The following is a 15,169-nucleotide window of genomic DNA, read 5'->3' on the forward strand; positions in this document are numbered from 1 at the left end:
GCCCAGAGTTCACTTAAAAAACCATTTGCACACTTAGTAAATTCATCATTTATATCCGGCATATTTCCAGATAAATTAAAAATTTCTAAAGTAAAACCTCTTTATAAAAAAGGGGACCAATTAGATGTTTCAAACTATCGCCCAGTAGCCTTGTTACCTGTCATGTCTAAAATTTATGAAAAAGCTATGTATAATCAGCTTGTTAACTTTTTAGAAAGTAATGATCTACTCGATAAAGAGCAGCACGGTTTTAGATCAAATCATTCTGTAATATCAGCGGCTGCTACATATATTGAGTCAATAATTGATTCTGTAGATAGGGGAGATAAAGTAATTGGAATATTTATGGACCTAAGCAAAGCATTTGACAGTGTATCTCATCATAAATTGTTAAAAAAATTTGAAGGACTAGGGGTTGTAGGAATTTCACTAAAATGGTTTCAATCATATTTAACTAATAGGAAACAGTTCGTAGAAATTACACACTTAAACAATCATAACCAGATGGTTAAAACAAGATCGCAGTTGAGAACAATTAAACATGGTGTACCACAGGGTTCTATTTTGGGTCCTCTACTATTTCTTACATATATCAATGGATTACCCAATGTTATTTCAAATTCAACAATGAATACCATCTGTTTATATGCCGATGATTCTAATCTTCTTGTAAGCGGAAAATCTGTTCATGAGATAGAAAAATCTGCCATCGATAACTTGATGAACATCAATAACTTTTTTCAGATCATCAGCTATTACTAAATCTTTCCAAAACTAATTTTACACGCTTTAATCTAAAAACTAATACCAATTCAGATTACCCAGCACTAAAATTAGCCGGTGAAGATATACAAATTGTTGAGAACACTAAATTTCTAGGATTATACATAGACAGTAAATTAAGCTGGAATGATCATATTGATCATGTGGCAAATCGAATGTCAACAGGCCTATTTGCACTTTATCAATTATCAAAATTTTGTAAACTTGAATCCCTAAAATCGGTTTATTTTGCTCATATTCACTCACATTTATCCTTTGGTATAAGTATTTATGGAGGAACATCACAAGCTAATTTAGACAGAATTTTAATTCTCCAGAAAAGAGCAATACGCATTATGTTAAATTTGGATTGGCAAGATTCTGTTAGGGAAAAATTTGAAGAACTAGGCATAATGACTGTATATAGCTATTATATCTATCAATGTGTACTATATACTGTCAAAAATTCAAATAATGTCTCACTGGTAGGGGATTCTCATCAATATTGTACCAGAAACAGAAATAACTATGCAACACCTTCACATAGATTAAGATTTTTTGAAAAAAAAAACCAATGTATATGGGTATAAAATGTTACAATGCTCTTCCAACAAAACTAAAGGACTACACAAGGACTACAAAATTTAAAAATAATCTAAAAATGTACTTTTTAACCAATCCCCTTTATTCAAAGAACGAATTTTTCCTCTTACATAATATATTAGAATAAGAACTTTTTCAATAGTGATTATATCTTTTGTACTTTTTTAGGATTAAACATTATGATTTTGATCCAATGTAATGACGCCATTCGTGCACATGTTTGCAAAGTATGAATAAAGTTGATTTCATTTCATTTCATTTCATTACATGAGGGACGATGGCTAAAGGTGTGGTGACGTCATATCTATAGTGGCTAATGTCTTCTCTTGAGGCAACACGATGACCGTAACGAGACGAAGTGATTCCAGTGGCGGTCGTGGCATAGTTGGTAGCGTTTCGGACTAGTTTTTCAGGAGGTATCCAGTTCGAAACCAGCCGGGGCCAATGCGACTACTTCTTAACTTAGAATTTGATGCATTTATAATTTTATTAATGAACAGAACTTATTTTTTAATAGTACCGGTAAACCTTTTTTCGATTTTTATCTTATAAATTTTAGCGAATTTCCCATATAGGGGAATAAGCTATTACCGTAGGTCTCATGGTAAGACCTGGACTCGGGACCGATTTACTTTTTCATTTTGTATATATATATACAGGGTGTTTCAGAATTCGTGTCGGATATTTTAGGGTATTGTTCCTGGGTATGAAACAAATCCAAATATCATATTTAAATTGACCGGAAGTCCTTAGTTACTCACACAGCCGCCATTTTGTTTTTTTCACTTATTGTTTTCTAAAAAATGGTAAGAGATAAAAAATTGAAACTTTGCAAAAACATTTATGACAACTAGAAAAAGCTACAAAAAAATTATGAACATTTTTTAAATTCATAAAACAAAATGGCGGCCATTTAAAATTTTGTTTCTTATAATACTCATAAACCGCTGAGTTTACAAAATATTTACAAGAATAACTTTTTTAAGATAATTTAATTACAAATCGTTTGACACCTTAACCTTTTAGATTGGATGAATATTAACTTCATTCAAGTTATGGCAGCTTTAGTAATACGTGACCGCTGGAGGTTAGATGTAGTGCATGTGAAGGCATGCGGCCTAAGTCTGCCACAACAATGCAACTGTCTGCGTCCGCTTTGCAAGTTATTTTTAAACGATTTTAGATTATTTCAAACAGTAATAAAATATTACATAACCCCAAGTGTCATTTTTTTTATAAATTATCAATCATTAGGATGGCTTAAAAATTGCACACCTATTTACTGTTTATAAAATTCACACTAAACAACCTATTTCTTTTAAATCAGCTGTGGTTAAATTAAACATACTTGTTTACAACTAATCAGCTGATTTTATTTGGTCTTCAGACAAAATAAAATCAGCTGATTAGTTTGTAAACAAGTATGTTTAATTTAACCACAGCTGATTTAAAAGAAATCGTTTGGTTTAGGTTTATGGTATCATGGCTAGTAGACCTACTAGACAAGAGTCATCAACACATCAACCCAAAGACCTACTCTAAAGTAATATAAAAAACCTAAAAGACAACCATTGTAGTTTATTATGCCTGTGAAATAGACAAAATGGATAAACATCTCTTTACAGGTAGTTCTGGTAACCAATGGAGCACATCGTCATTCGGAACTTGAAGCTCTTTAAGATCGGGACATTTGCGTCACCTTTGCCGTTTGCTTTCCCATGGAAATTGTCAGTGGTCGTTGTGGCACCTCCAGGTCCGACCAATCCAATATTGTCTCAGGTAAGAGCGAAGATGGCCAATGAGTATTGTCATAGGAAAATCATAGTTTTATTGTAAGGTCCTAGTGATGCTCTCAAAGCACAATCATTCACTTTATGGTTCATGTGTGAGTGTCTGCTCCATTGTCAAATGACTAGGGGTGGGCGAGTACTCCACTGTTGAGTAATTACTCAAGTAGTTGGCAATACTCCACAATCCAGTCGAGTAGTTAAAGATACTCGCAACTCGAGTCGACGTTAAGCCGATTTCGTTATTTTCATTGATATTTGACAAATAAATAACAAGAAAGGAAAATGTTTGGGTTTTATTTAATCCCTAAACCCCTTTAAATATTGACATACTAGGCCTACTAATAATCGGCAACCTAGACATCGCTTGCATCATCCATTTCACTGACAGCAACAGCTGACACTGGGTGATAGGTAGGCCTAGTGGTGTGCGAGTGCGATGCATTGAAATTTCGATTTGATGCATCGAATCCCAATTCGATCCAGCCCATGCATCGAAATACCGATGCAGTTCTAAAAGGGGATGTGTCGATAATCGTCATCGATACCACCGATACTTGGATATTGGTATCTGTACTAAGACTCGATTGTCAAAAGTCGATTCCGATGATACCGACACCCGACAGGGATTTTATTTGAACACTTATTTACTTTAGCTACAGTATTAGTTTTGTAATCACGGTTAACAATTTTCATAGCCAACTTAGAAACTATCTAGTTCAAAACAGCGACGGTGCCGGTGACTTTGTTTAGCTTCAGCTCAGTGCACAGCACAATCTACATTTCAATTAAACGAAAGTATTGATTTTTTAAAATATGAATCACAATACCACAATTCATTTATACAATATTGTAACCAACTGTTAGGCCAACCCAATTTTATAATATAAATGACTAAAAGACCCTTTACATATAATCATAAATGGGTAATTGAATATTTAGAAGAAAACAAATTCTTTAAATAAAGCCGAGTGCACTTGTAGAAGTTTTGTACATTCAATCAAGATAATTTATTTAGTTACTGTCTCTCTATTACTGTTATTGATCTGCAATTAAATTATTGTTAAGGCCTACTCAAAATGTATGTATTGTTTAAACCTAACTTCTTCATCACAAAAGATATATAGGTAAAAAATTAAACATCCTGAAAAATATACATTTTACTCAGTCTTACACATGGAATGATACTTTGGTTATTTTGGTATAAAACATACAAATGTTTGTAATACTGACTAGAACAAAACACACCAATGTCTGGGCTGCCACGTAGAGCAGTTTGGGTGCAAACACTGTCCAGACAAATAGATGATATCTCTGTATAGTGATGACTAGGAGGCAGACAAACACATGCAGTAGTTGTAAAAACACCATCACTGCAACACTGGTGCTCAGTTGAGTCTCCCAGTATCTGTAACAATAACCACCTTGTAATCGATGATCACTTATTGAGTATTTGGTTTAGAAAAAAACTGCAAGTGCTATATTAATACAGTAAAAGTAGCACAAATCACACAAGGTGAATTTTGAGTTTAAAATCATTCCTTAATCATTTTCAAATAATTATTTGGAAGTACTGACTTTCAGCTCATGAATTGTCTTGAGGTTAAAGCCGGGTTTTCCTAGGCGTGGAAGAGGAGAGCGGCGAGAGGAACGCGGAGAGCAGACTCCACTTGTCTTAGGTAATTTCATGTTACTGTTTTCCTAGAAGCGGAGCGGAACACCATGTTAATCTCTTTTCCGCTCTCCACGTTCCTCTCTCCGCTTCCACGCCTAGGAAAACCCAGCTTAAGATAAAGTTTTATTTATAACTCAACTACACTATGACATAGGTTTTGTCTTAGATGACTAATTTTTAATTTTTAAGCATTGTTACATCTTTGTCAAATTTCATAAGATAGTAAAAAATAAATATTGTTTGACGCACAAAAAATGTTACCAAATGTTTAAACTTGACATGATTTGTGACAGAATGTAGGCAATGGCGGTTCTAGGATCTTGTCAAGAGGTGGGTCCAGGGGTCCTCCGCAGCAAGGTGGCTTTCTAAAGCCGTTTTTTAAGTCTATATCTAGGAGAGCGAGCTGGTCTAGTTGTAAATCAAGGGCCTTCAGTGCCCGAGGTCCTGGGTCCAAATCGCGCCAATCTCCAATGGATTTTATCTATGTGATAATGTCGCTACCCTCTGGACTAGCCTGAAATATTGTGTTTGTGTGAAAACAGTTCCAGGCTAGAATCCTAGTGTCCTAGAATGTGAAGGTGGGACATAAAAATAAATGTCTAGAACTGTTTTCAAAAACCTTTGTTACGTTTTTAGGACAAAATGTAGTGCCTATGTTAAAAAATTTTACTTTTCTCCCCATCAAATATCTGATATTGGATTGACAATAACAAGGTACATAACCAAAATTATAGTCGTGACTTGGCAGTTACCTGGAGGAGAAAATGAATAATCAACTACAGTAATATTCTGTTGCCCAAACAAGTCAACTTCATTGTAGCCTTACCTTGTTTTCTCCACTATCGAGTGCACGTGCACTAGGTATGCTAGGACAGGCATGCTGTAGGTGTGGACTATCAGTAGGATGCCAACCACAGACACATTGTAATCCTCCAGGCCTACATAGCCAGCTGCCAGGTCCACACTGGCTAGACTGTTGGAGTTACCCTGCAACAGTATTGTGTCTTAAAATGTCATAAAGAAAGTATCTTTGAGAAGTCCACGAATAAGACGTTACTCAATTTTTTACATTGTTTTAGACATATATTCTGACACCACCATAAACAGCCTAGAGCAATCAAATGATGATAGAAATTAAAATAGCTTTAATCCACCATAAATACACTTGGACATGATTCTCAGCCATTGTGAGAATGTACATTCTATATTGTTTACCATATAAGGGAGCAAACTGTGTCTCCATACGTACATTTCATAGCCTGATTCAAGGTGTAGCTAATAAATACCGGGCCTGTTTTCAGTGTTTTCCAAGAAATAAACTGCTTTAGTCTCAAAGCCAAACGCCATTTTGCTTGGTCACCTGACATCCCCTCCACATTCCAGCTGGTTTGACAACACTCAGGTTAGTTTGGTCACAGACTTTAATTGTCTTTGCAGATTGTTTGAAAAATTGTGCAATTGAGTAATGTGTCATTGTGAAAGAATTTATTTGTGAAGCCTCAGTAAATCCGCAACAGAGACTAACTTTCTCTAAGTGTATGGGGATCAAAAAGTATGTTATGTGCAAGGGTGGCGTAAAAGACTCAAGGGAGAGAAGATATCAAAGTGATCCGTGCCAAGGTCTTTTTTAAACAGTTATTTTAACTGCTAGTGAGCTTCACAATACATTTTATTTTCATGTTAACACATTGCTCAGTTAACTTTCACTGTTTTTCTAATGAGCAGAGATTAAAGGCTTAACAAGGATCATCTATTAATTAAATGCACCAAAGCAAAAGTTTCAAGGTGGTACGTTTGTTTCAATAAATTTAAAAAGTAAACAAAATGTATTAGGTATACTTTACAGGTAAAAAAATATTAGTTTTCTCAATCCACTAGAAAATTCTTTTGATACTCATACCTGATAAAAGTAGAAGACAGAGCCGAGCCACAGCGGCAGCACATTGCTGGAGGTGGCTGATACAGTTCTGCTGACCAGATACAGCACAGGAACCAGCACGGTGTTGTACGACCTAAGCAGCAGACAGACTGCTAGCAGCCAACAGACCAGCAGACTGCGCAGAACAGAGCGACTAAGAAGTAGCACCACTAACAGCAGACACCAGCAGACTCTGGCTAGTGTTATACTCCTGGAACACACCACTGTTATCAAGTACAACCTTTGACCATTGATAGAAGTAGTCATCATGTGCCTATAAATAAAGCTTCAGCCTTTTTATTTAGAATGAAAATGGGCGGAATTGAATTGAGCCAGCAAGAGTACTGATGTCAGTTACCTATTTTGTTAGATACAGACATTTTTTGATCAAGCTAAAACGAGAGGATAACTTATCGTAAACTACTCATATAGCATTTTATGATACATCAAATATCATTAAGGGAAAAGGAAATATGTCTTGATATCAGTGCACTCTGTGAGTTTGAAATTGTTTGTAAACAGCTACAGCTGGTATATAGATTATTATGTCTATTTCAGTATCGGAAATGCAATGGTACAACACACAAAGGTCCTTAAATTGACTGGGCAGCCTCTTTTAACAATGAATTAGCCTGTCCACATAGGCATCAGGCCTGTTCAAATAAAGCAAAGCAAGGTGTGAGCTGGTACAGTACAAGTATGAACTGTATAGCTTTTAAACCATCAACATTGCTGTTTTTGTTTTACAGTTTGACGCAGTTTTAATTCACCAGACAATGACAATACATTAGTCTTACTTGTCCAAACATTCCAAAGAAGCTATAGATGGCAACATAAAAACACAATCCTCATCTATAAAGCCAAAAGTACCCATGAACTTTTGAGGAAACTACAAGTCACATCCTTATATATAATTCTGTAAGACAAAATTTTTACCAGAAAATTGTGGACGTCTGGGAAGTCGTAGAAAAGTGGGAGGGGTCTTAAATTAAAGGTCTTGACCCCAGGGACTCGGGAAAAATAGCAGAATTTCCATAAAGATACCAGAAAACGAGATATAACGTAAAATGTTCTCCATACGAATAGCATTAGAAGCCATTTATTGCACATTTTTGTTTACTTCAATACAGCTGATCGTGATTTATCATCAAGCCAGTACGCAATGTTAACATTTAAATAACTTATTTGCCAGTCAATTCTGAAATGTATACTATATAAAACCAGGGATAACGTTACCTATAATAATTAAGACTTTTTAGTTACGTTTTAGAATGTGGAAAAAAATTATTTTACTGTGCAACTTTTCAAATTTATGTATTTTTAACGTTTAACACGAAATAACCACATTGACTAAATAATTACCGATTGAAGATTAAATAGAAAACTTCTGCTTTGTTTTCATTTCAAAACATATGTTTTAGATTTATTCTACACTTTCTTCATTTTAAATTTGATATTTATTGAAGTGTTTAATCAATATTTTTTATGAAGTGGAATATCCTCAACGGCTACTCTTAGAAAATAATCTGGGAAAAAAGATTCAAGATTTAAGATTCAAGATTCAAGATTCAAGATTCAAGATCTTTATTTGTCATTAAGCAATACAAGTATTACAATAGACATCGTCAAAGTTGTGTTTTTTTTTTTTTTTAATAATACATACAGTTATTTCCTGTTAGAGTAGGCCTAACAGCAAGAATGCACCAAGCGAGTAGCAATCACTCTTTAAAATATAACAGTTAAACATAATTAGCTCTAAAATAAATAAATTAACAATTTACATGTCAATGATCATGTAGATGGAATTGGTGACGAAGATGGAATTGGTTCGTACAGGAAATATGTATTTGTTAGTTAAGTAAGTACTAACTTATGACAAGTTCCAATGGGAGGAAAACAATATTGTTTGGAGATTTTCAGGTCCTGTCTGTTGCTTGCAAAGGAGTTAAGAATCAGCCGATGATTAGGCCTAATTTGATAGAATATGTAACTTCAATCTCACCTTTAAGAGGAATACTACCACATACACTAATTGTTGTTTTTTTTATGTTGATCAGAAAAATCTAGGGTTAAGTTTGGTCAATGGAATGCCTTTACTCTTCACTACTGTAATAGTATAAACTTAGAAATATTTACTGGGCAGGGATGCTAATTTAGCGCGTTTGGCCAAGAACGAAGCTTACATCAACACACCTTTATTTGCCTTTTCATATTTGACGAAGAGAATTTCCAAAATTCAAATTTCAGGAAAGTCTTTTTTTATCACCCACAAGACCAAAGCTAGCCTAATAAACCAGTATTCATTCACAAACAATTATATGTTTGCTACCTTTAGCAGGGTTAAACCTGTAGGGATTCGAATGATTTATTGAAAATAACATCAACAACGGCTAACAAAGACAAACAACAAACTGTTTTTTACACGAAAGATATGGCTTATATTATGACACATAGATAATATATTACTTAGTTTGTTTAAATATTAGATGGTTTGTTTTATATTATTAAGCTTTTTAGGGACTTATGTCCCTACAAGCCACTAGTCTATATATAAAGCCAAAAGTACCCATGAACTTTTGAGGAAACTACAAGTCACACCCCCATAAACCATATACTTAAAATGTTCGTCATGACGAGAAACCTTGCGCAAAATTATCCATTATTTCTTAAATTGCCCTATAAGGTCGTAATTTCTTTCCAAAGGGAACTTTCCATATACCTAATGTTAAAAATACATCAGCTGTAAGTATGTTTTGTTTATTTCAGCTAGGGGTCTGCGGGTCAGACTTTTTTGGTTCGGGTCGGGTCGGGTCGGGCCAATAATTTTGATCCTCGGGTTTCGGGCCAAAATCGGGTCGGGCCAAAAATTATTAATTACCAGATTTTTTTTCTTTTTTTAACTCCTATCTGTGTTTATAATATTACTTAAAAATAACATATGAAAAACGGTTGTATTTATGTATATTATTTCATGTTCATAACTTATTTACAGCTTAGGAGTTGCCTCAACTGCAAGAAAGAAGAAAATAATTTTTTTTATCAAGCCATTCTTTCCCATTTTCATAACTGTTGAAATATCTAAACAGCTATATTACAACAAGTTTGTAATGGAACTTAATATAAAAGGATCATAAACAAATCAATTAACCTTATCTCAAGTTTAGGGCCTGTGGACTGGCTTAAAGACTGCAAGCAAGAAGAAAATAAAAATTCTATGTTTCCACCATGCAATATGAATCATTCATTCCCTGCCTCCTAACCTCCTAAGTATAAAAACCTCACACTTACAATAGCATTATTAGTTACATCATCATAAATAAAGAATTATTTATTATTGGCATTACTAGGCCTACAGCTTTACATAGGAATTATTTTTTATAGGGCCTAAAATAGTAATAGACTAAGCAACATGACAAGTGGAGAACTCATTGAAGAAAAGATTGTGTGTAAACTAATTCACTTTAAAAACTCTAAAACAGTAAATAACACACATACATTGTTTATGGTATAGTTAGTTATAGTAAAGACTGTAAAAATTGCATATATCATGTCATACACAGTTATAGACCTACGGTATTGCAAGAGATTAAAATCCTAAAACAACTGATTTTAGCTAATAAATGAAAAGAATTAAAAATCCATAAACTCAAGTCAAACAATATCACAATAATTAGGTACCTGAAAAGGAACTCTTAATATATAGAAAATTATATTAAATCAAGAGAAAAGAAAGTTAAATGCTAATTTGGCAACATAAGCAGACAGCAGAGACATTATAGTGTCCTAATTAGCAACACAACTCAATGTTTTTATACTGTAAGTCGATGTTTTTGAAACTGTAGGGTCTTTTTCTCGGAAGGAAGGGGGAAGGGTAGTAGAATGTAAACAAAAAACCATGAATCACTCTCACAGCCGGGCCCGGGGACACTCAAGGTTACAGACCCTCCCCCTCCCCTCCCCGCCCCTCTTACACAACCAGAGCCAGGCCCGGGGACACTCAAGGTCATAGACCCTCCCCCTCCCCCACCCCTATTACACCACCCGATTGTTCCAATTGCTGACAAAATGCAAGTAACGAAACAAGGAAGTAGAGACAAAAAGATATATTTTCTTTATTCAAAAATATAAAACTGTTACAGATAATTTCCAAAGAAATTAATTCATGGTAGTTTGTGTCTTGTAAATATTGTATTAGATCTTAGAAATATCTTTTTTGAAACTCAATCTAACTTAAGAAAAACATAATTTTACTGATAAAAACTTTCATAAAATTATAAAATATTTAGGCCTAACCTCTTTGTAGACTTGCTGATACTTGATACTTAAAAAAAATTAAATGGTGACCATACAATGCCGAACCAGACGATCAGAAGTGTTGTTTTGTTTTGTTACTGAATGACAAAAAGGACACAGGAAAATAAAAGAACAAGATACAGATCTGTACACTATATCAGATATTTCTTTTGTTTATAATTTATTATGTAAATAAAATACTAAAATATATTTTAAACTAGGTATGGAATAAACAATAAATAATTAAACTGGTACCTCTGGATAAATAGTCTTTCTTTTGACTTCGTTTTCTTTGCACTGTTGCGTCACGGCTTTTGTTTTGTCAGTAGACGACTGGCTCTGACTAGTGACAGTACGGCATTTGCTCTGTTGTGTCTTTGTTCTTAAACGTGAGCAAACTTAATATTTAATTATAATTTTAACGTTTTAATTCCTCTGTAATAATATATATAAGAGTGTTTCTTTGAAAATTACTTATTATAACTTTGAAAATAATAATTTTTTTTTTGGCCCGACCCGATCTTGGCCCGAAAAAATCTCTGACCCGACCCGGTCTCTCGGGCCTTCCGCTGGCCCGACCCGACCCGAAAAAATCGGGGACCCGCAGACCCCTAATTTCAGCTTAACCTAACCAATCAATAGTTTTATTAATACTTATGAAGTCAAACGGGGTGAAGCCCGTGGGTAACAACTAGTTAGTCATTATTGACATTTCATACAAACAATTTAAGTATTACTGATGGGATAGTAGTGTTACCTTAATAGGAAAGAGTCCATCTTGGCATAAACTGTCTGCTATTCAGGTGATCTTGCTGTCCCAAAAACAATCCTTAATACCTATGTCTCTAAGCACTATATTACATCATTACAATTTATACATGTTTGATAATAACAAACAGAGAAACTTACGAAATTTGCCAAGGTAGAAGAGAGACCTGTAGACTGGCTGCTTTGTGTTGGTATATAAGAGAGGCAGTACAAACGTACAGAAACACTGAGGAACGACTGTAATGTACCTTAGTACAGCACCAGACCACACACAATAGACCTGCAACAAAGTTTGTAATGAGATGGCAGCGATAAACCTCAATATCACAATATACAAATGACTTCAGTACAGAAATATGTTCAGCCCTGTTTCCTTTACTTGATTCCTGATCAACTGATAGATTTGCATTGTTGTCTACAAGGTTTCAAGGACATAAAACCGTAAAACGTTTAGGGGCGCCAGGTACACTGAAGGTGGGGGAAGTACCCAGTACTTGACTTGGACTTTCTCCGAGTACTTTACCCAACTTACACAGGTATTTAGCATTTTCTACAAAGGAAGGTTGGAGTTTTTAGATGTTGTAAATACTTACTAACACCACACACCACAGACAGCAATGGTTTCTGCTCAGCCTGTATCAGCCAATCACTAGTGTCAGGTAGATGAGCCCACTTGTCTCCAGTACTGTTTAGTCTCCGCAGCACTCTGTGAGATGCCAGGACTGCCAGCCACTGTAGAGGTGCCTCTCTGAGCCTCAACACTATCACTGTTGCCCACAGGAAGTACCTGGCAAATTAACTGACTTCAATTTTCAACACAACTCAAAACAAAAACATTACAAAGTGAATCATTAGCTTGAGGGCAAAACAGTGCATGTGTCAATAAAGAATCTCAAATGGATTTCGAGATTCGTTCAGCAGGTTTTGAAACTAAAATTGAGTATTGACTCAATAAAGTATTGTCATGTTATTTATGTCACTTTCATGAGTTTATTTAGTTCAGCGTTTAATGTATGAAAAAATGGTTTATAATTTTTATTGGAATATGTTTTTGAAATTCCAATCATCACATGTTTTATTTACAGGGTAGGGTGAAAATAGAGGAGTCTGTACATTATATATTTTTGGTCGAGTTTTCTACCACTGGACGACCTCTAGTAATTTCTAAATACTTACCATAGCTGGTGTTCCTCTTCTATTAGACTTGATGAAAACAGGGAGATGCAGAAAAGAACGGTCCCAACAGCGATGATGGCTTGGTTCCATGATGAGACTGTGTGTCTGATTCTGAAACCCTTAATGATAAGGATTTTAATTAGAAATCAGAGACATAATTTATTACTCGTCACTTGTCAGTTACAAGTGAATATACTTCTGCAATAAATACTACACTATTGACACTGGCGGGTGTCATTAGACTTTAATACTGTATAGACAAGTGTGATGACTGAGAGGGAACCTGTTAATAAACAAGATTACTTTACCATACAACCTACTGTTGATTAACACATTCAGTGCGAGTGACGGGCCGGCCCGTCATGTTAGCTTAGCAACAACCAGGGTGTCTACCAGATTTCTCAAATGGATTTCCCGACTTTTTCCCGACTTTTCATTACCATTTTTATATAAATCCCGACCAAAAACTCGGTCCATTCTCCATGTTACTACACCTTTTTCCGTCTCGTGGTCAGGGTACCTTCGTCAACATATGTTGTCACTCGCGACGCAGCGAAATCACTGACGATCGAAACGAATCACATGCCGAGAAAATCCTGTATTAAATGTAGGGGTGTGTGAAGCAGCAAAACATTTCAATTCAAAGCAACGATTCGATTAAAAAAAATTTTGATGTAACTCGATTCGAAGCCAAAGGAATTTTTCTATTCATACTTGTCAGTGGAGTGAAATATCTGTTTTCAATCATACATTAGAAGAAACAGTATTTCTAGAAATATCAGTGAGCTTCTTGCCTAGTTCATAATTTTTACTTGCAGCATCATGTTTTTAAGCATGTCACCTATTTTATTGTATTGATTTTATAAATAAAAATATGTTTGGGTGTAAACAAATAAAAACCTTTGTAAGATTTAAATACTGAATCTTTCAATCGGTTTACATTGATAAAATAAGAGGATAGAATCAGAACTACAAGGTATACATAACTTCTTGTATGGCGAAGCAATGTCTCAGTGTGAGTGTATGCCATGTACTTGGATGGCAATAACATGTATGGCGAAGCAATGTCTCAGTGTATGCCATGTACTTGGATAGCAATAACCTGTATGGCGAAGCAATGTCTCAGTGTGAGTGTATGCCATGTACTTGGATGGCAATAACCTGTATGGCTAAGCAATGTTACAGTGTATGCCATGCACTTGTATGGCAATAACCTGTATGGTGAAGCAATGTCTCAGTGTATGCCATGTACTTGGATGGCAATAACATGTATGGCGAAGCAATGTCTCAGTGTATGCCATGTACTTGGATAGCAATAACCTGTATGGCGAAGCAATGTCTCAGTGTGAGTGTATGCCATGTACTTGGGTGGCAATAACCTGTATGGCTAAGCAATGTTACAGTGTATGTCATGCACTTGGATGGCAATAACCTGTATGGTGAAGCAATGTTACAGTGTATACCATGTACTTGGATGGCAATAACATGTATGGCGAAGCAATGTCTCAGTGTATGCCATGTACTTGGATAGCAATAACCTGTATGGCGAAGCAATGTCTCAGTGTGAGTGTATGCCATGTACATGGATGGCAATAACCTGTATGGCTAAGCAATGTCACAGTGTATGCCATGTACTTGGATGGCAATAACCTGTGCTGTATGGCTAAGCAATGTCTCAGTGTATGCCATGTAGTTGGATGGCAAACACCTGTATGGCTAAGCAATGTTACAGTGTATGTCATGCACTTGGATGGCAATAACCTGTATGGTGAAGCAATGTTACAGTGTATGCCATGTACTTGGATGGCAATAACATGTATGGCGAAGCAATGTCTCAGTGTATGCCATGTACTTGGATGGCAATAACCTGTATGGCTAAGCAATGTCACAGTGTATGCCATGCACTTGGATGGCAATAACCTGTATGGCTAAGCAATGTTACAGTGTATGCCATGCACTTGGATGGCAATAACCTGTATGGTGAAGCAATGTCTCAGTGTATGCCATGTACTTGGATGGCAATAACCTGCATGGTGAAGCAATGTCTCAGTGTATGCCATGTACTTGGATGGCAATAACCTGTATGGCGAAGCAATGTCTCAGTGTGAGTGTATGCCATGTACTTGGATGGCAATAACCTGTATGGCTAAGCAATGTCACAGTGTATGCCATGTACTTGGATGGCAA

General features: G+C 35.5%; 1 protein-coding gene across 1 annotated transcript in view; it reads right to left on the reverse strand.

The window, feature by feature from the left end:
- Positions 1-4,321: 4,321 nt before the first annotated feature.
- The window catches only part of LOC128997120 (GPI ethanolamine phosphate transferase 2-like), a 34,159-nt gene continuing 23,311 nt past the window's right edge, over positions 4,322-15,169 (reverse strand). Inside the window, exons 9-14 of the mRNA XM_054422701.1 lie at positions 12,983-13,101; positions 12,400-12,593; positions 11,948-12,086; positions 6,728-6,956; positions 5,654-5,814; positions 4,322-4,560 (exon numbers count right to left, since the gene is read on the reverse strand). Coding sequence (XP_054278676.1) covers positions 4,323-4,560; positions 5,654-5,814; positions 6,728-6,956; positions 11,948-12,086; positions 12,400-12,593; positions 12,983-13,101 — 1,080 coding nt within the window. The 3' untranslated portion in view covers position 4,322. The remainder of the gene's footprint in view (positions 4,561-5,653; positions 5,815-6,727; positions 6,957-11,947; positions 12,087-12,399; positions 12,594-12,982; positions 13,102-15,169) is intronic.

The sequence above is a fragment of the Macrosteles quadrilineatus genome, unplaced genomic scaffold (assembly GCF_028750875.1).
Source record: "Macrosteles quadrilineatus isolate MER2022 unplaced genomic scaffold, UCM_ALF_1.0 Scaffold_6__1_contigs__length_79288215, whole genome shotgun sequence".
NCBI lineage: Eukaryota > Metazoa > Arthropoda > Insecta > Hemiptera > Cicadellidae > Macrosteles > Macrosteles quadrilineatus.